This window comes from Bemisia tabaci, chromosome 8 (assembly GCF_918797505.1).
Source record: "Bemisia tabaci chromosome 8, PGI_BMITA_v3".
In the NCBI taxonomy this organism is placed as follows: domain Eukaryota; kingdom Metazoa; phylum Arthropoda; class Insecta; order Hemiptera; family Aleyrodidae; genus Bemisia; species Bemisia tabaci.
In genome coordinates, this window is record NC_092800.1 from 21,797,335 (window position 1) to 21,819,559 (window position 22,225).

Below are 22,225 nucleotides of genomic sequence, written 5' to 3' on the forward strand. Positions count from 1 at the left end.
ATTACGGTACGGGCACTTGATTCGCGTTCTTCAACGAAATCGATATGGATTTGTGGAAGGGGAGGGGAAGTGGGGCAATTGTTATGGCAGGCAGGCTCGCAGCAGGCCCGTTCGTGATGTGTTTGTGTTCGTAACTTTGTGACTTTCCTCATTATCACGATTTCTAATTTTGATTTTATCAACTCGGAAGTGTTTCGAAAGATGTGATACTTCGAAAATTAAAATATGAGTAATGAATCTTCGAGCCAGTCCCATTATAATGTGGACGAAGTGTCCAGGCCCGAGGATTTTCTAAACGCGATTGCCAGCCTAGACCTAGACAGCAATGGTATCATTCAGCAACAAAGTGAAAAGATAAAAGTGCTGGAAGCCCAGTTGAAATCGGTGATCAGCGAACGAGATTTGTTACTATGTGAAGTGAGCAGACTCAAATTCGAATTGGAAATCGCCGATCTCAAAAGGATTCACGAAGACAGGCAAGTTAACCTTACTGCCTTTCTACCATTCTTATCACACAGTTTTTGTTGTGAATTTTCGACTACACGATCCTTCCTTCAATTTGGTCTTTGAAATTCGCATCCTCTCTCTCTGAAATGAAATTATTTTGGCCTGTCACTGAGGAAAATGGAGGCTGCTACTGTTGTCAACAACCTCTGTCAATTTGTGATTTCTCTTCCCTATTGTATTGGTTTTCTTATCTCCTGCTATCATGAACTTTCTTCTGCTGTTACATAACTTTACCATAGATGAGAGCCCTAACTAATAGTTTTTCCCTCTACACTCTACAGCTTTGAGATTTTCTCTGTCATCCGCATTGTTCCACTTTCAAAGTGATTTTCAATTTCTACAATGTGCGATGGACCTAAACGCTTCAGGAAATGAGAGTAGGTTGCCTGTTGTTTTATCTGAACCTTACTTCAAACTTCTTCTGGAATGAAACTAGTAGTGATTTTCTTTTTCTATTCTTGTAGATTTTAATGACGGATATGACAAAAGTATGATTCGAGGACATGCCAGGTACTATGAACTAATTTTACTCTTGCTTTCACTTACATCGTAAAGGTGTTCAATCGAATCGCGCTTGAGTAATGAGCAGAATATTGCCTTGCCTACTGTCAGTTAAGTTTAACTACCATGCAGCTTAACTACCCCCGCTGATTTTTAACCAGTCTCTTGCTATCTGATGTCTTTCTTCTTCAAGATCGTTTTTATTTCTCGTAGGAATTATGTTTCTAAGAAAAATCTTTTCGCATTCAAAGCGGTAAGTTTTCTCAACTATAAGAATGACGAGTAACAAACTAATGATTGCATTGCTTTTGAAAAACGCGTGATCATAGTTGCTTTCATTTTAATAGTGTGACCCTGTGCAAACTTCTCCTTCGTTACTTAAATATCCATCCATCAAACCAATCATCAAGTACTCAAGTCAAATTTTATTTTTATCCTCAATATTTTATTTTAGCCATTCATGAGCATATCTGCGCCTGTTTCTCCTGAGCCATAACTAATTTTCAATGCCTTACGCTTCCGAAAATTCCTAAGACAGTCTCAGAAACACCAGTTCCTAAATTTGAATTACTTAGCCCTTCATCATTGAACTCTTCAATAAAAAACTGAAGTACCTATCCATATAACTTACTAATCAAACAAGTATAGTACTTGTGAGTTGGAGGTCTTACTTACCTAATCCTCTTCTCTTATTTTATCTGTCCTTAGCTCTCCTAACTTTTTTTTAACATCTGGTACTTCTGAATACTTAGCACGAACCTGTATAGAAAATTTTCTCTCATCATTTATTAATATACTTTTTATTAACTTTTTTTCTTTTTTAATAATTTTAATGTGTGTGAGAGTAGCTAAATTGTTTTGAAATTTTAGAAAAAATTAATCCTCTAGAAAGTAAATTCTGATTTTGTTACTTACACCAAATTTAACAATAAATAAATGGATGTCCGCTTAAGTACCTTGTTTACCTAACAATGTAAGTCAACTTCTCAGGTAATTAATTTTTGGACCATTGCAAAAGTAAGGAAGTAAATGAAAATTATTTTTATTTTCAAATTCAACTAGTTACATTTTGATTGTAAAACTGCACTACATGTGTCTTGGTTTGTAAGACTTCTTGTCATATTATTTTTAAAAATGGAATAACGCTCCAAGTATTTCTCGAAAACTGCTCTGATTTTTTTTTCTCGGAGTTAAATATACGTTGAAAATTTCAAGGAATAGTGTTGGTTTGTTCTCCTTCATCATACAAAAATGGGAGTGGAGATTTTGAGACACCTGATCTGAAATACGCATTTTTGCTGTTTACTGTCATTTGTTGATGGAGCGAGTAGATATCGACGGTGAAAGTCGGCAATCACATAACTCGGTTTGCGACGTCGCAGACTTCCTGTCATACTTTATTTTTTAAATGGAAAACTACTCAACGGCAATTCTTTAAAACTGTCATGATTTTTCTTCTCAATGTGAAGAAAATTCTGCAAAAACTTCAAGAAATAATATCAATTTGTTCTCCTTTGAGAAAATGACGTAGAGGCGGAGATTTTCAGACACCGCAAACGAGTTATGTGATTGCCGACTCTCACCGTCGATATTCATTAACTTGCCTGTCAAGCCAACTTGTAATGTGTTGATCCTTTAAAAGAGGAAGAATCATCAGTCAACATCTACTATTTGCTCAAATGAACTCAACAAGATGTTCTTGTCACATATCTAATCGGGTGTGATGCAAGTTTAAGAGTAATGTCTAGAGGGACAGTCCCTATAGTTGGAGAATAATGTTTACAAGAGGAAATTAATATAGTTACAACTTTAGATTTTGATAGGTGAAAACAATTGCTTGCCTTTTCATGAATTATATGTCAGACTGAAAATAGGAAGGAAGGCAAAAGAAAAATTACGTCAGGTTTAATGGATATCTGAAAGTTTTCTTTATTATTTTCAGATCTGATAATATGACCAAGGAACGTGAACAACAGCCTCCACATGCAACGTACATCAATGGCAATCTCAATGGAACACTGGAGACGTAAGCATAGTTTTTTCGTCAATTTGTTTAGTTTTTTTTTTTATCTTTTGACCAGGAGATACTTAAATGGATACTTTGTTCTCTTGTAATTTTCTCGTTTTTCTTCACATTAAATTACTATAATACTATAATAAATACCAAAGTATTGTACAAAGACAATTTGATACTTGGTGTGCGTTCTGTTTGCTTTTACACTACTTGAAATTTTGACTCATAAAACTGAATCACAAGGCAAAACTTGACTATGCAAAAAATAATTATCAACTACCTCCTGAGCTGGCTAAGTGTTGCATATGAAACCAGGCAACCCGGGTCGAGGTACCATGTTGCATATTAAAGAGGAATACGATCGGTTTCTTCATTAATCGTGCACTAAGATTTGGAAAAGCACTTGAAACACCAAAAGTAAGTTTTTCTGAGAGAGCACAAATTTAATGTTAATTTTTGGGAGAGCAGATGTAGATAAGTAACACTGGGAATCTGTTAAGATAGCACAACACACTTTGTTCATGAAGTAACTGGATTACAAAGTTGGAAATAGAAAGTTCTGCACATAGTTAAATATCTTAGAAAGACTTGCGAAAGCTTAAGAGAGGACATGTAGTCTTAGCTGAGATGGTAAACGCAAAGTAAAGTTCCTGGTTCACAGAGAAGGGGAAGCAGGCCTAGAAATGTAAGTTTTAGGGCTTGTTGCATCAGCCATCCGGTGTACAGATAAAAAAAATATTAAATAAATGTGATGGTACGTATGATTGTATATAAGCAACGGCTTAAGGCCTAGAATGCTTGACAAGTTGGAATTTAGAATGAGACAGAAGAAATAAGAGGGAAAAGGATGGTAGAAAAATCTGTCTCAGGGAGAATTTTGAAAAAAATGTTGCGTAACGCGCGTCACCAAGCGGTTAGTTCTAGTTCTAAGTGTTTATGTTTCACACAATATGGAGTAAAAAATTTGAAACCATAAGTAAGACTAGAGAAAAGAAAAATTATTTGCAGATTAGCTCAGAATATTGAAGGTTTCCCATATAACAGAGGAGAATAGACAAAAATGGCTCATACCTATCAAGTAAAATTATAAACATTCCCAAGAAACTTTCTCAAAGTGGTTATTATGACGAAAATCTATGAAATGTCCGAAATTTTGCTTTCATTAAGAGAAAGTCAGGGAATTCAAAATGTGTCTGGAAAAATGCATTTGTCAGAATGTGAATTATTCGCATTGTGTCACTCTCACGCAGAAGTAAATACAATTCTGTCCTCCCCTCTTTTTTTCTGTAACCAGAAAGGTTTCTATAAAATTCCACTAATTCTTAATTTCACTTATTTTCTGTCCTAGAATTTAAACTAACGTAAAAAAGCTTAGACATAGTCAAGCTATGTTTGCAAACAAAAAACCATGAAAAGTCATAAATAATTTGTGTGTGAAAAACTGCATTTTTTTAGCACAAATTCATTTGAGTTTTTCTTGAGTTAGAAATACTTAGAATTACCGATGCATCTTGTGAAGAATAATTTTTATGTCTCTTTACAGTGATACAGTTGACTCCGGGGAGCGAGCTTGTACGAGCTCTGTTTATCAATGTCATGGCTGGTCCCAAAGTCTTACCAAGAAAAGCTCAGTAAGGAATAGTACTGAGCTCAAACGCTGTAGAGTACAAAATGTGTAAGTACTCACCATATTTTTCAGCGCTTTGGTAAATTATTTGCATGCGTGCTGCAGTAAAATTTGTAATCAAGACATGGCACTAGTAATCATAACGTTTAACAATGACACCAGGCGTCTCAAACTGTCTAAGTAACAGCCAAGAATTTGGAAATTCATTAATTTATGGGGCCATAATGAAACTTTTTTTTTTTTTTGCTTGTTAAACATATCAATTGCATAGTGGTGTGCAAATTCCAAAAATACAGCATATAAAGGGCAAAAAAGACAGCTGATTTTGATGTTCAGCTCCGTGACTTCCTCTTGTTTTTTTGATGTCCACCAGCGAAACAAGGGTGAAACAATCGAACAAAATGTGCTACACTGTACTTTAATGACCTCTCATAAAAGTAAACCATATCATCACATCACATCAAAATTCATCAAATCATCCCCGCATTATAATTCCCATTTTTGAATCGATATTTACAAAAGTGGTGAAGCAATCCCTCAGTTAGGCAGTTTTGGGTAACCTGGTACCGTAGTATCTATCAGTTCTTCCGTTTTGGGTTATCAACATTTGATTTCACCATCATCAAAAAATGATGAGGCTGAGTTTTCAGAGATTTTTAGGCATATCATCAACCTGAAAGAGTTCAGGCTAGACTAGATTCAATTTTTTTTAGTGCAGGCTTGGTTTTACCATTAAACACAGAGCAAACCAAGCCGCTAAAAGGGTTTAACTACTACCACCCACCAGCTACCACAAATTTATAAGGCTTTGACTGTATATTCATTTACAGAAACGCCATAAATGTCAGTGCAGGATGTTTCATGTAAGAAATATAAAGGACAAAAGAATCCTGAATCAGTATTGGTTGATAGATTATGTGTTCTTACCAATTTATGATGTCTGATCGGTATTGCCCTAAGTAGAATTTTACTTTTGGCTCGCCTCTCAATGAGTTTCCTTTACAGTAATGATTTTTGACGGCTTGCAATATTTTTGTTAACTTCAATCGAGGATAAGTTACTGTGCTTAATGGCTGTCTCTCAATGGTTACTTCACCAGTTCTAATTCATTATAAAAACCATCGTTCAATTAAAAATTATCCACACAGGTAAATTGAAAATGTCCCCCTCAATTTAATTTTTTTTTTTTTTGAATGATCAGTAGGTATGAGCTGTCTCAAGACCTATTAGACAAACAAATCGAAGTACTGGAACGGAAATATGGTGGCGTCAAAGCCCGCACTGCTGCGATTGTTATCCAGCGGGCATTCCGGCATTACATGCTCCTCAAAAAGTTCGCCCACATCACAGCAATGGCTAAGGCGGAACGTCGTCTAAGTAGACGGATACAGAATTTTGAAGAAAGTGAGCGTAATTTGTGTCCACTGCCCGAGGCCGAGTATGAAATCCATTCAACTCCTCCTTTGCGATCCATGTCTTTGAGAGAGCACAGAAATACTGGGTTCCACATGCCACGATCATACTCAGGGAGGTGTGATCTGACTTACTATTCCTCCTCTTCACAGCATTATTATTCACCACAACAGTTTTTTGCAGACCATAATAAAGTAAGTAAAATGTTTTTCTGATTTAATGTATGTTTATTATGCAAATTGTTTTATCTAAGTATGGAAATCTCTAATTGTATCTTTGAGAGAATATTTAAGTAGACCATTCTTTCATTGCGTTTTTTTCAAGAACATTGAGATCGGTATTTTAACAAATACATACAATCGTCCATAGAGAGAGGACTTTAGTGACTCGTGTAATTTTTTTATTTGTTCTGTTTAGTAAAAAAAAAAAACAAGTTTTGCTGTCCAATGAAAAAAGCTCTCAATCCCCTCAAAGAATATGTTACCATCAGTTTAGTTGATGTTTGCGCCAAGAAAGGGCTTAAAGCTATTAAAGTTGTATTATAGATTAACAAGTTTTAAAAAACTACAGATTGAAACCTTAAATTGCATTCATTTTAAACTGTCTGGTTTAGCTCTGGTTTAGTTCAACATTTTTAGAGCCAAACATGTTTGTCTAACACTCCTTTACAGTGGTACTAGCACCCAATTTGAATATTTTTTCTTAAAACTTTTAATGATTTTTGACATATCTATTTTTTCCTTTTCAGAATGGTCTTAGTCCAGAGCCTCCTTTGAGTAGAGCTGCAAACTCGTCCCCGTCTCCAGACACCTCTACAATGAGGTCTTTGCATCGGAAAGTCCCCCCAGAAGTCCCAAAGCGAACATCATCTATCACTTTGCGATGCATGGACACCCCAAACCAAAGTTTCAACACTTCAGGAACGCTGACTTTGAGCGGAAGCCTGTCAAGCGTTCAGTCCTCGGGCAGCGATACACCGCCACAGTTTGTCAACTCACCTTCTCCAGCACCACCTCCTGCCACGTGGAGTAAAAAGATTCCGGTACGGAGCAAGTCTGTCATTTATTGTGTCCCTTCATAGTTACAAATCCCTAGTCTATGAGATAAGCGGCTGAAATACTTTAGGAGTATATTACTCAGGTTTGCCAGTCAGTGAAAATGAGGAACTTTATCAGGGAATTTTAAGAAGTTAAGGAAAATGAAAAAAAATCAGGGGAAGTGGATAAAACGTCTTTTCCCTCACAAAAGAACGTAACTATAATTCAATGTTGCTAAATTTCCCCTTGCGAATACCATCTGTACCAGAAGAATTTTGGGCATTTCTAACTGAAAATCACCCTAATTTTTCCCGTGATCATGCCGAAATCAGAAAAATTTTGAGGAAAATTTCATGGGGACACTTTTGTAAAAAATTGAATCGTTTGACTCAAATATGGAATGGAACTACATTGCTTTGTTCGAAAAACAATGGAAAATGTCAGAAAACAACAGTCAATTCATTTAATTGTATTTAACCATACACCAATGGGCTGTGCAGCATATTCATACAAGAGTTATAAATTTAGGATACAAAACAGTGCAATTCCTGTCATTGAAAAGAATACAATTTTGAAACAGCAAGAACAATATTTAAACAAATGGTAACAACAACAATCTAACCTTCTAGATGAAAAGAAAACTATAAACTTAAGAGTAGAATAAGCCTTAATTAAAAGAAAAGATAAGGCCCTTCATAGAGTTTTTAAAAAAGGATGCTGTTACCCTTGCTTAATGGCAGTAAGTGAACCAAAGCCCCCTAAATGTAACTGCAATATGAAAAAGCATTACAATGCAGTAGTCCAGGGCCGCTTGAATTTTTTGTTAATTTTAGGAGAAAGGGAAGGAGAGATATCCCTCCTTCGCTCTTGCTACATCCCTGCTGGTGTGAGGGATAAAGTTCCTTCTGAATGATAAAGAAAATCTGGGTCGCAAACATAACCCCATAAACTCCAAATTTGTTTTGTCCCATCGTTTTCATCGCCCCTTTTTCTATTGTTCGGTCAAACTCTTTCCCATTAGCCTGTATAGCAATGGTTTTTATTAGTTAATTTCTTTTTCTCTCTTTCCAGGTCCATGAACAGATGCAATCAACAACTTCACTCCCTGTTTATCATCATGAAGTGGCATTATCATATAAGGTTTGTTGATTTATCTGGTCTTGTTATCAAATTCGGTTTGTCTTGTCAACAAAATTTAGTTTACAACCAAGAATTCCAGAGCAAAAGAAATAGGATCTCGATCAGTGGATTGAAGAAACATTAGTGTGACAGTTTCTAACGTCAAGAAAAGTATGAAACTCTGCTTTTGAATGTAGATGTGCAAAAGCTCAAAAGAAGGATGAAAGTTATAAATAACCTTGTCAATTTACCGTATCTACGAGGTGAAATAATTTTCAGCGAATTGCCTCCTTGTTGCAACTTTTGAGAGGAACTCTTTGCATCAAGAGCTATCTTTGATCATTTAATCTAAAATACTTGTGCTTTTTAAAGTTATTTTTGAATCTCCAAAATTGAATTTTTGGATTTCCTCCCTCTGTGTATACCTCAGTTCCTATAATTTATGTTAGAGTATTCTAATTTTTTGAAATTTTGGGCCTCTTGAATTTTTTTTATCAACCTCTAATTTCTCGCTCAACAAATCAGAGGGAGTCATCCTCATCATGCAATTAATCATTCCTGCCTCTTTTGCAGATCTCAGAAACGGTGAGGAAGCGTCAGTATAGAGTAGGTCTGAATCTCTTCAATAAGAAGCCGGAGAAAGGAATAGCTTACTTAGTTCGTCGAGGCTTCCTAGAGAACACACCGCAGGGCGTTGCAAGGTTCTTCATTTCACGGAAAGGACTAAGCAAGCAAATGATTGGAGAGTATTTAGGCAATTTACAAGCAAAATTCAATAATGCAGTTCTAGAGTAAGTAATTTGCTTTCCTTTAAAAAGGTTATTGTACCTCTTTGATCATAGCTTAGGACATTACTGAAATTTTGCCCCCTCCCCCCTTCCTACCTCCTGAAAAAGAGAGTTGTGAGATATGTTTTATACTTTGCTTAAAAAAGTTCAAATAACATATACTTTATATGAAATGTAATCTGAAATTTAAAGCTGCCTCCTTTTCGAAATTCAAAATTGTTGGACTAAAGTACATTTTAACACTTCTAATTGGCACAAAAATTAACTTAGTAACTAGTAGCTCATTCATGAGGACTCTAAAACTAGATGTATTTCATTGTCAAAAATTCAAATTTAAATTTCTTTACCCAAGTTGACAGAAACTGCGTTTCTAAAATATTTACCCCAGTGTGCTCAGGACCCGTTTCCCATTTTCAGTTTCAATGATAGCGACTTCCGATTTTGCGCTAGTTTGACTATAAATTAAGCCATCATCTATGCCTCTGTTTTCTAATTATAACTCTGTTGTTTTAGGTGTTTTGCAGAGGAATTGGACCTCTCAGGAATGCAGGTTGATGTGGCTCTGCGCAAATTTCAGACTTACCTTCGGCTACCAGGAGAAGCTCAAAAGATTGAGCGACTCATGGAAGTATTTAGCCATCGATACTGCCACTGCAACCGAGATGTTCTTGCTAGGCTGCGAAGTCCTGATACTGTTTTTGTCCTTGCGTTCGCCATCATCATGCTCAACACGGATCTACACACGCCCAACCTGAAGCCAGAGCGGCGCATGAAACTAGATGATTTCATCAAGAATTTAAGAGGTTTGTAGCCATGTATTTAATTCCTTTACTAGTTTACTTTTATTTAAAAATACACCCCCCCCTCCCCCGACTAGAAAAATTTAATACAAGTAGTAGAAGCATTGTACCCGTTGTAACCGAGGATCAAAAACTTTGTTGTCAATGTTACGTAGTTTCCTGTACAGCTTATTTTGAGTTTATCGTAAATGAGTCCTGCAATCCTCTTGCCAAAGTTTGACTTATTCATATTTCGGTTTTTTTTAGGTGTGGATGACTGTCACGACGTAGACAGAGACATGCTTGTAGGTATATATGAAAGAGTGAAAGCAAATGAATTCAAGCCCGGCTCTGATCATGTTACCCAAGTTTTAAAGGTGCAGTCTACAATTGTTGGCAAAAAACCAGTAAGTACATTTTCGGTTGTTTTCATTTTGTGTTGGACGTCAGATGCACTTTTAAGTTATTTTCTGAAAATTTGTATCTGATTTTTCGCCCTCACGTGATAGGAATCACTCTTTGGGAAGTATGCCCTCGTTTATTAAGGTCTTGTATCTCATGGACGTTTACACATCGGAGATTTCGATTTTGCATGGAGGGAATAAGTAGCGGGGTACATATATTTATGGTGGCTTTTCTCAAAGTATACGGCTGCAAAGTTTACGGTTCAGTTGTATTTTTTCAAATCATAAAGGAAGGAAAAATTGCCCTGTCATTCCAAAATCATTTAGTGACAAAGAGTTGTTGAGCTTTTCATTTATTTATTTGTTTATTGTACAATGCACGGGTAAATACTCAAGATTCAATGAGACAATAAATTAAAAAATACAACAAGACAACAAGTTTTTATATATTTTTGCATGTCAATGCATACAGCTCTTTCGTGAAATTTCAATGAAAATTTTTCTCTTACAGAATCTAGCAGTTCCTCATCGAAGACTGGTCTGCTATTGTCGTTTATATGAAGTCTTAGACATTAACAAGAAAGAAAAGCATAGCCTTCATCAGCGCGAAGTGTTCCTTTTCAATGATCTACTAGTCATAACAAAAATACTCAGCAAGAAGAAGAACTCGGTCACCTACACTTTTAGGAAAAGCTTCCCCTTGTCGGGGTTGGTTGTCACCCTTTTCGAGTCTACTTGTAAGTACCTTTTTTTTTTGTGAAGATTCTGTTCCTTTTTCTAGCAGTGTCGGTGACGCAGTGGCCAAAGCAGTTTGTTGCCAGCACTAAGGTTCTGGGTTCGATTCTTGGGGATGATGGGTTTATAAGGACACTTAAAAATCCATCATCAAGACTGCGGGTTACCAAGACCATCAAAATACCCATTTTAACTATTTACAATTTTATCCAGGGTGTCTACAAGTCTGGAATTTCTGGAAAGTCCGTAAATAGTACTGAGTTTTTAAGGGCGGTCCGGAAGTACTGAAAAAGTGTGGAAATTTGCAAGAAGGTCCGAAAATGTTGTCATTTTTGTCGCAATTTAAGCGAGGAATTCAAATCTTTGAAATTTTCCGAATTTTGTCAATTGGAGGTACTGAAAAAGTACTGAATTTTTCTGTTGAGGAGATGCTGAATTTCTTGGGAATGTACTGAAAAAGTACTGTAAAAGTACTGATTTTTGGTCAGCCTGTATCAGTAGACACCTTGTTAACAAACAATGAGTTCATACATTGCAACGTAGATACATCACAAAAGTTTTAATCATCAATACCTCTTTTTTTATTAAAAAAAACTGATCGGCCTTTATTTAAAGTATTTATGTATTTGTTGCATACTGACTAGAAGTAGACCAATAACTTTTGTGCGACTCATCGCAAAGTTATAAGCTATCTTGAAAAGCTGGAAAGCAGGCAACGTTTACGGCTTTCAAAAACATAAAAATATCAGCTAATCTCAAAAATCTGTTAAAAGTCTTTGAACCAAAGATCTTGTTGCAGTCATAAGCAGAAATTTGAAAAAGTGAAGAAGTTGATAATGTTGCTAAAATGTTTCGTTTTTGTATCATACAATTAGATAAAAAGTTCGAAATTTGATGGAAAGCTAGGTAATTTTTTATTCGAGTTTTACCAGTAACCGCATTCTTTGTTTGATTTATAGATTATCCATTCGGAATTAAACTCTCTCAAAAAGTTGACAGTCAGTTGCTCATCATTTTTAATGCAAGGAACGACCATGACCGCTGCAAGTTCGCTGAAGATATTCGGGAGTCAATAAGCGAAATGGACGAAATGGAGAACCTCCGTATCGAATCTGAACTGGAAAGGCAGAAAAGTAGTCGAGTTGTGAGGTAAGTAATAATCTCTAAGCAGTCTTCAGCTGAATAATTCTGAATTAGTGATCATGCAACTGAATTTTCAAATAATTTGAAGAAGGGGAAACTGAGTCTAACAGATCTTATGTTCTTTATAGGGGAGAAGAAGGATATGATTTATGATTCATCATTTATCCCCAATGATCATAGAAATATTTATGCTTCAATGATATAAGCCTTAAATATAAGACAACTCAATTAAAAGAGCTGAAAATGATCAGTCAAGTTGTGAACGCTGTCAATTTTTGAGTCACTTACTTTTAACTATTTAGGCATGAAACCTTTATGTCTCTTGGAAGAGGACCAAGACGTTCCTTCGAAAAATTTTGGAAGCTGAACCAACGGCATTTAAAAGTCTATCATTTCGAATATGTTACCTTCCAGATCCTCCAGTAATAACGGAAGTCCTGACAATAGAGATAGTGGAGTAGCAGATGTTGAGGTGTGTCCGCTAGTAAGCACATCACCCAGAAATGAACCTGCGTCAATCAAATTGCCGGTAGACAATCCAGCCGTTTTAAAACGATCAGCCCTTAGTAATTCCCTGCTCGACATTCATGACCAATGTAAGTAGTTTTCTCTGGACTTGATTCTTTTTTAATCGATAAAAGCTGATGTTTTAAATTTTCTGGCTGTTGAACTGGGGAAGCCAAATCAGCATGTTTTAAAACTTCAATCTACAATGAGATGTTTAAGCTTCGATGTCTTGATCACTTTGTAAAGCAAGATCTTTGATTGGTTGAATTAAACTTTTCTTTCTTCAGTGTTTGCATTACATTTATAGCTACACTCTGTATTATGTTTTAGAGTATTTTTATAACATGTCCTGATAGTCATTCTGCTTAATCTAGGTATCATGAATTTTGCTTTGAGCCCTTTACAGTCTTATCTAAATTAATATTTGGACTTTACCCTTGTTTTGTATAGTTTGAAAACGGGACTAAGAAAAATCTCCCTTTGCTAAAGATCAGAGTTTTTAGCATCAAGATTTTCCTGATTCTATCAGGATTTGAGGTCAATCAGGATTCAATCTTGAAATCATCAGGATTTGAGACAAAATCGGTCGTAAAATCAGGATTTGAGAAAAGTCGGCCGTCCAATCTGATTTTTTTATTGAGCTATTTTTGTGAAGTTACATTTGCCAATTTTTCTCCGCAAAAAATCAGGATTTTGGAAAATTTTAAAATCAGGATTTAGCAGTCAAAAATCAGGAAAAATCAGGATTTCCCAAAATGAAAAAAACTAGACACCCTGAAGATGCTTGGCATACATTCTTATAAGGTTCACAAAATAGTGTGTTTCCACACTAGATAATATTTTCTGATCATGATCATGCAGGAATTCTCATTATCATCCATGCAGGGATAATTGGTTCATGTCTCTTTTTATCTTTCAGTCGGTGCGGAAAAAGGGCAACGGCGGGGAAGTGTGGGATCCCTGGACTCAGGTATGTCTGTCTCCTTTCAGTCGACGTCAGCCAGCACTGTGAGTAGAGACTCCTCCCCGCAGAGCATCTACCCCAAAATGAACAACGTTCCTGTCTCCAAAAATCAGTCCTCGTTCCTCGGAGGCCTTTTCGCCAAGAGGGAAAGGAAATCTTCTCGAGCAGAAGAAATCGTCCAACCAAGCCGAAGTACGGAAGTTTAACTATCTCGTTGACCCGTGAATTTCGAAAAGCTGCTTACGTTTTTAAAGGTTTGCAACACATCCAAAGTTTTACCTATCTCCATCGTTTTAAAGTATGTACCTTGAGATTCAGACTTATTTGACATTTTGTATAGCTAAAGGGTTTTTTCTCATCAGTAAGTGTCGCAGGTGGATTGACAAGTGCCTGTGGTGCCAACTGGTGAAAATTCTCTTCCCCTGTCCACCTCATGATAGATTTTGGACGTTTTGTTAGTGAGACTCTTAAGCGTGTCTGGCCAAGATATTCTAAAACATACTTCATCCATTCAGTGATTTGGTGGATTACATCATCTTAGAAGCAATACTGCCATTTTGGGGTGGGAATTACTTTAGACAATTTTAATGAGTCCAAATTGACGTTCTTCGTAAGTATTAAGTAGTTTTTTAAAATGAACACCTTAAATTTATCCAATGTCTAACTTGGAGCTACCAAACCACCAGAACATACTCTAGAAATTGGTCAATAGAAGAAAGCTCAGCCGGCAAGTCTGGGAAAAGTTCCTGATGTTTCTCGACGCAACTTAGAATTGAACCTTCCCAGCAGGTTTTTGAAATGGAAAATTGTAGCATCTAGAATTTATGACCTTTTATAAATCATTTGTGCTTAATGCTTCACTGATGCAGAAGCCAAAATGCCCCGTAACTCTTCTTGCAATCTGCTCTGGAAAATTTGAAGTGTGTTTGCTCATTTTTGCATTGAATGAGACGCTAAGAAACATATTTATGTTTCATGATATAGGCTTTTTAACATTTTGCTAGTGACTTTGTCCTTTATGTATTGTTGGCTCATCCAAGGTTAATAGACTCAGATCAGCCAACTTGGGGACCAGTGGCGTGGCGTGAATAATCGATTATCGATATCTCGCCATTTGAAGCTATGGTAAAGAATCGATTACTAAGGTGTTCGCTGCGAACACCCTGATAATCGATCAATTTTCATCGGTTTAAATGGCATAACAATCGATATATCGCAATTCACGCCTTGCCACTGTTAGGGACCGTTCATGAAATATGTCTCGCTGAAAATTAGATTTTTTTTTACTTTGCTCCCTTCCTCACTGGTAATACCAGCCTGCGCCTCCTCAAAATAAATTACCTAATGCTCAGATGAAACCATCTTCCCCTCACATTGTCGTTTTGTGATGAATTCTGGATTAAAATTTGCCGCCTCTCCGACTTCTCATATTAGATTTTTGCTTAATCAGCGCCCCTCAGAGTGATATAAGTGAGATAGTCTGAAGGATCCCCAAGGCGATAACCTTTAAATGTGTATTCTGTTTGAGCGTAGGATTTGAATTTTTGAGATTCTATCTCCTGTATGGAGACATTTTACTCATGTGGTTTATCTGTTCCGACAGTCCCCTCATGTATAGTCAATTTAAATCAAATGAAGGATACCAAAACGAACATTCTGTATTGGACAAACTTCTGACCTAGTGGATGAATAAAAATCATGAGAATTTTTACTCTAAAATTTGGCGTCTGGCTGGGCTGAGTCTACTGTCTAAGGGTTGGAACAATTATCTATCTACTTTAGCCCCGCTTCAATTGCTCTCTTTCAGGCTACTTCATTTGTTTGTGATTTTCTCTGATATTTTCTGGAGATAAAAAACCTCAGTGTTTGCTCACATCCTAATTCCAGATTGTCGTCTAATGGAACACTAGGCTAGGTGCGAATTAAGCATTCAAATGTACGGTTTTTCATCAGAAGTTAATAAATAATATGATTTTCGCAACAAAATTATTGAAAGTATCTCCTCACCAAGAATTTTGATGCATGAATTTAAACTTCCAGCTGTTGAAAAAAACCATCATCTACTTGAGTTGAATTTCAATTTTCAACATTACTGTAACTGTATCCGCAGTATGTAAGTATGGCATTCTCAATCCCGACATTTCGGCGCAGCTGTTGTATGTTATTTACATTTCAAACAACAGAAGGTGAAAGAGGAACACAGTTTGATCAAAGAAGCCTGTAAGCCTGTTAAAACCGTAGTAGTATGCAGTTTGATTCATGTAATTTAATGGTTTCTCTTACAAGTGGGAAATTCAATTTTGTCCAGTGCTACTTAAAAATATTAGTATTTTGGTTAGGTGTTTATTTAAGTAATTTTTGTCGCTTGAATCGTGTTCTTTGCGAAATTTTGAAGAGAAAACGTATCAGAGTGCTTAAATCTGTACATTTTTGATTGCAAGTCATGCTTTCAGTTGTCTGTTTTCATCCTAAGCAATTTCAATTGCAGCTCCTATTAAGCAGCTTTGCATTATGACTGTATTGCTCAGTATTATTCTTCTTATTTAATTATTTAAATTGTATTTAATGTCCTATTTCAGCTTGACTCACATTTTTCAATCCTAAATTTAAGCAGCAAAGAATTTATTTGCTCTTATTTAAATTGACCCTATAGGTATTTTAGCAAACGAAGGTTCCCTTTGAATTTTTAGCCTGTGTTCTTATTTTTTTCTGCTCCCTGTAACTGTTTCCTGTGAGGTAGATACTTCTTGAGTTTTTTTTTTGTTTGAATCTTGCATAGCTTTTCTGGCCTTCTCGGTTAATCTTAATTTGATATTGTCTATCCGCTCAATGCAAATGTTTCTTTTGGCCGATTTTTTGTCAAACATAGATCTTTTCTAGGCTGTGATTAATAGTCCTCGCTGTTAGCGTTTCTTGTTTTCAAAAACATCTTTAGTATCTCTCATGAAACATATGGATAAATGTAGGCCTACCTTACAAACAACGACATCTCTTGTACAAGCCCCAACAGTCTGTTCATTATGCTTTGCTGTGTACAGTATCGTCAACTGCTGTTTAATCAATTTCCTAATTTTTTCATGAGTCATGAAATTATTATGCATTGAAAAACTTACTTAACCACTTGTATCTCTCTGACACATAACTTGTAAAAGTCATGAATTCCTAGATCCCTGTAAAGAAACTTAATTATTAATTTATATATTCTTGAAGATATTTTAAGCTCTGGAAGCTCAATATATTTAGAACTCAGTACAATAAGGATTACAGTGTGTCCATTGCCTAGCGAATTGTATTTTGGTGAGGTTTATCTTTTTTTTTTTAAAAAAATTGCCTCCAAGTTTAAATTTTGTAGTTGCAGTATCACCGATTTTGGTCTGTAATGTTTAGTAGCAAACAGATTAAGTTATGGGTTGTGAATGAAATTGTCATTTTTTCAGTTTATTATTCAAGTAGGTAGATATACCCTTGCTGGAAAATTTAAACTCTTTCCTGAGGAGCTATTAGTTAAAAGTTAGTGGAGAAGGCCAAGGCTCTCAAAGGGCTGTCATGCTGAATAGTTAGTAAGTAGTATTTGTCAAAATTCACCATCTCGTATAAACTAATCAGAGCACATTATCGCAAGAGGCAGCAGGATTTTTCTAGCCTCCTTGATGGGGCGTTATCGGCAGCCCCATATTACATTTGAAAGTAGGATAACTCCAATTTTCATATCATTGCTGTATTATCGCTGTAGCTTTTACTTCCTTGTAAAGAGTATTTTTTGAACCATGTGTCAAAATCAAAAACTCCAAAACAAATTCATCCCCCCCCCCCCCCCCCCCCGCGAACGCTTGCGAATTGCTTTTGCGGCAAGATTACCTTTTCTCTAGTCTTTTTGTCCTTGTTCGTTTTCATCTGTCTTCTCTTTTGTCGAATTGCTTCCTTAAAGCGAAAAGCGTTTAGCAATCAAGTCCTCTCCTAATGCAAATTTTTATTTCATTTATTTATTTATTTTTTTTTAATATTAATGATGTATCCTCTTTGTCTTTACGACAAAAGTATTTATAACGTGATACTGTTCTTATCAGTATTAATCGGCCTAATCTAATTTTAGGTTTTTTGTCAGCCAAATGCTTTGTTTGTTTCAGCGATAATTTTATTTATTCCTAAGCTTTTAACGAAGCTTTCCGATAAAAAATGTTTGAATTCAAGCATTTTTGTATTATTATAAAAAAACATTTCTCTCAATTAGTTGGTGTTAACTCAACCCAGTATCAATCTGTCCTCTTATACATGGTGTCTCAAATCAAAGTATATAAACCGAATGGATCACTTCTTTAGACTAAAATAAGACTTCATTTTTTCGTTTGAGGTGTTTCAAGGGGGATACATTTTTAGGAGGAGCCCCTCTAAAGCCTCACATGCTTTTAGTCCTAACTTTTTTTGCCCTTAAGGAATGAATGTAGTGCATAAAAATACTCCCTACCCTCAAAGCTCATGTAGTTTCGTTGATAACTGGCTAAAATTTAAATATCAATTTTTATGGACGTACTTATAGGGGGATGTCCCCTTAAAATGGTTGCAACTAAAGAACATCATATAGATAACGAAATAGTCCTATTTGGGTCTGAAGGGTCAATCCTTAAAGTTCCCATCTTTCGATTTGTGACAACTTGTATAACTCTCTAAAAACTCCGAATGGATAACTTGCACCCGTTCAATTTTTATTGTCAGACCCTAAAAGAAAATACCCAAACGAAAACCTATGAATTGAACCTGTCTGTGCACCAAAGGCTTGGGGTCTAAAAGTGCCTAAAATAATACACAATTTTTCAGGTCCTCAAATTCTTGATTTGTAACTAGATTAAGAACTAGCCTGAACTTGATCTGATTATCAATAACTATGATTATTTATGTAAACTCTTTTTCGTAATCATCTGCTCATTTTTCTTATTCTTAATAAAAACCAACGAAATTGATTGCAATAATGAATATAAAAAAAGACAAAAGCATGTATCAGTTTGCATCTTGTTCAAATTTTAATGCTTTGTCGAAATTGTACATTTTCCACGTCGCCAGACTCATTCAAAAACATGAGGAGGATTTTCCTCCAATGTGTGGCGTTCTCTGATGTAACCAAAAATTTGTAACTTAGTCACCAGTTCTACTAATTTATTAACCGCATATTCTACTCGAAGCTTGTCTAACTTATACTAATCAAAATAACATAAGTTTGTACAGATTTTTAAAAATTTTATTGTTGCATATTACGGAGTTTGCTTTTTTGTGTGAGACACTGTACAATATTTTTTACAACATGCGTGCATGTGTGTTTTTTGTTTTTCATTTTTATTCAGTCACCGTTCTGCGCAGATTTAATAGTGAAGTTCATTAACTTAAAGTTTTATCTGGCCATCTTGGTGATGCTGATTTTATTTTTTGCTTGTTACTATGTGCCGGTTGTCAGTCCATCGGTTGTGTACAGTTATTTTGTACAGATCTTAGTTTTAAGACTTGAAATTTTATCCTATTTCTTTATCAGTTGCTCATTTCAACTCTCCTTCACTTACTTCCTCCAGTTCAAATATTAATTTAAATATCATATCAGCGTATTTGATTCTATTGTCTAAGTTGTCATAGTTATGAAGTTCCCTCTCTGAGGCAAGGCAATGAATATGGCTACTTAAATTGCTTAAATCCTCTTCTCCTCCTGGTCTACTTCAAGTGTCAGTTAATTTTGTTTTAGTCTTTTTTATGGAATTGTTAAAGTATAGCTCGCAAAATTGCAGGAAAAGAAAAATCAAGTGAACGATTTTGATGTTTCTAATTCTGTTTACCAAGGAGAATTGAGTGGCAAAGATTTTACCCTCTTCCTCATACACGTCTAGCACTATTAAAAAAAAAGTTGAATGATTTTTTCTCACAAAAATCTAATTTAAAAAAAATGACCATCTAAGGTATGGCCTCAGTCTCATAAATTTTGTATTTTTTTTAATCTGTCTCATCGTTGTACTGAATGTTGTTAAGTCAAGCTTTTTAAGGGATTTTTTCTGGAAAGTGATTTTTGATGTTGGAATTTTTGTATGAATATTTTTGACTCCGTGAAGGTTTGCCTTAAATTCAGTTTTTGCCGTTTCTCCTTTTCTTGACCCTTCGATGTCCCAAATATTTAGCAGCCCTGCTAAAACTTGTACAGTAGTTGCATAATATTCAGACCTTGTATAGTGCCCAATATGTGAAACTCATATTTTTGTATTCATTATTTTTTATCCGTAGACTCATTAATGGGTGTTTGCCCGGTAACTTTTTGGCTCTCAAAATTATGCCTTACCCCCTCCCCTCCTCAGCCCTTGTGTGCAAAGTCTCTCTTTTTTTAAAGTCTAGGCGATACTCGGAAAGTAGACATACTTTATCCGCTAATTATCTGTAGACTGAATTTTTTTTCTCATTCAATGATAGCCTGGTTTGTTTACATGGTTAATTTTACCAGCTCAGTAAAACAACATGGCAGAACTGATTAGATAATTCTAACTAGATTCAATTCATAACAGTGTAGTAATTAATGTCAAATTTTTAAAGTTTTCATTTTCCCCTCGGTCTAGTTTGTTTATCTGGCCATTAATATTTTAAAAAATGTGAGGCATTTTGAATGAGGTCTTAACGTTTTTTTTAAAGACGTATTTCTGCTTATGCTCTCTCGACTGAAGCTTTCTCCGTGAAGATTTCCTCTCCCTTTTTTTCCAAGGTATTCAGTTTTTATTAGCTTTATTTCAAGGGTCTTTACATTCACTTTTTTATGAGTTGTTTGTATTCAAACTCAATACAACTTCACACAATAATTTATAAGCAAGGCTGTGCGTTTTTAGCCTAACATCCTTTTGAATTTAATGTTTTTTTAGTGTGGGGTGATTTTGTCTAAATTTCGAACCAGCACTGATCAATGTTAAATGAGGCCATTTTTATGCTCCAATTGTTTGCGCTTCCCTCTTCTTTATCTCACTTTTCGCATTTTTATGAACTTAAAAAACTGAGCCGACATTGACGCTTTTTTTTCGCAAAAAAGAAAAAACCCCTCCATCACAGCATTTTAGTTTCATGTCTAAGCTGAATTTTTCTTGCAAATTCAGCATTTACACACATCCAACTTTTTTTCTCCAAGCTACAATAATTTCTAACAAGTCTGTCTGTCAACAGTAACTATAAATGTAACCTTCATGAATTTATCGGAAGAAGCATGTAGCACTTTTACCTCTTTTCCTGATTAAAATATCTAAAATCGAATTATATTGTAGATGATCCGGTATTACATATATACTATTACTTCTTACTTCTCTTTTTCCTGTTTAACATCCAAAACAGGTGTAATTTTTTCGATAACTTAAATATTGATGTTTCTGTTTTTAATTTTTCAACTCCAGACTTTAACTAAAGTAATTGTTAATATTATAGCTCATTTAGCTCTTTTTCCCATAGGTTGTTGTACTGAAAATCATCAGTAGAATAAAGTGAATTGGTTTGTGTGACTTAAAATATCAAAGTTTCATTTTCCTAAAGTGATTCAATCCATTTTTCCTTTGCTTTGACCTTTTCAACAAACGCGCAACTGAATTTTTAATATTGTAAAGAAAAACTTCTCCTATCCTTCACTTACGAGATTTTTTTTGTTTTGTTTGTTTTTGATCTTCTAATGCTCTACTGTAATGTAGACACTTTAGTCAGTCTATGGATTTCTTCCGCTAGTCTACCACTGTAACAGTATAGTTAACCAGTACTAATAAAACTATTAAAATGAGAATGAACTACATAGTTGTATGTTCTTACTAGTATTAATTATGTATTTCTTATTTTATCATTTAAACTCTGTTCGTCTTTTGTTAATGTTATTTTTAATATAAAATTGCACAACTACCTAAGATTTTTTTATTTCAACCACTCAATTTTTTCTTTATCCTCCTCGTTAAAGTGTACTTTATTTCATAATACAGATGCCATGTCTAAAGAAATTTCCAAAGTTAATTCAAGTTGCATCTTCTGATTTTGCATTCTGTATTGCAACAGTAATTACCACGTGTTATATCGATGGCTAAAGTACAAAACCAACTATCTTCATTTGTGACGTTGCAGATTTCCTATCATACGTACTTTACTTTTACTGCTGAAAACTAGTCAACGTAATTTTTAGAAAACTTTCTTGATTATTCCTCATTGTTAGAAGAATGCTCTGTAAAAATTTCAAGCTATATGGTTGGGTTTTTTCTTCTCGAAAAATAAAATATGTGTGTACATTTTGATGAAACATTGCAGTTAAGATACATCATTTCACTTTTTTGGCCATCGATACTGTCATTCTTTAATGAATTTGATAGCCTAGTTAACCAGAATCAATCGAACTGCATTTTATATTGCTTAACCTTCTCTCAAGTGTAATTTTATTAACCAAGAATCTGTAACACTCTGCTTTTGAATTTGATGAGGGGCATTTTCATGATCCTCAGAAAATGTCCAGTAAGTTTCCAGATTTTAGTCACGTCACTTTTAGTTACTTATTCAAAAACCAGACAGAGCAAAAACAACCAATGTGGAATACAGATATGCCATTTCTAGTTTAAGCTCTCTTGCTCATAGGAAAATGAAAAGAATCAGTTGGTGTTGCCACTAGCTGAAGCCGTAACTGATCAGTCTCTGCTGCTCATACCTACTCTTTGTAG

The 22,225-nt window shown here is 35.2% G+C and overlaps 1 protein-coding gene across 5 annotated transcripts; it reads left to right on the forward strand.

Moving 5' to 3' along the window:
• The first annotated feature begins 58 nt into the window (after positions 1-58).
• siz (Brefeldin-resistant Arf-GEF family protein schizo) lies at positions 59-21,425 on the forward strand. 5 transcript variants are annotated; one of them, XM_072303129.1, is made up of 14 exons: positions 337-476; positions 972-1,017; positions 2,951-3,034; positions 4,566-4,697; positions 5,851-6,256; positions 6,811-7,104; positions 8,171-8,239; positions 8,792-9,009; positions 9,520-9,809; positions 10,053-10,192; positions 10,701-10,926; positions 11,884-12,073; positions 12,482-12,663; positions 13,494-21,425. In XM_072303129.1, the coding sequence occupies exons 2-14, from the start codon at positions 998-1,000 to the stop codon at positions 13,742-13,744; spliced, it is 2,502 nt and encodes an 833-aa protein (XP_072159230.1). In that variant the 5' UTR covers positions 337-476; positions 972-997; the 3' UTR covers positions 13,745-21,425. The 5 variants fall into 5 exon arrangements, with proteins under 5 accessions (XP_072159228.1, XP_018900298.1, XP_072159230.1 ...); XM_072303128.1 differs by lacking the exon at positions 337-476 and adding an exon at positions 594-884; XM_072303127.1 differs by lacking the exon at positions 972-1,017 and having other exon boundaries at positions 59-476; positions 5,854-6,256.
• Positions 21,426-22,225: the final 800 nt, after the last annotated feature.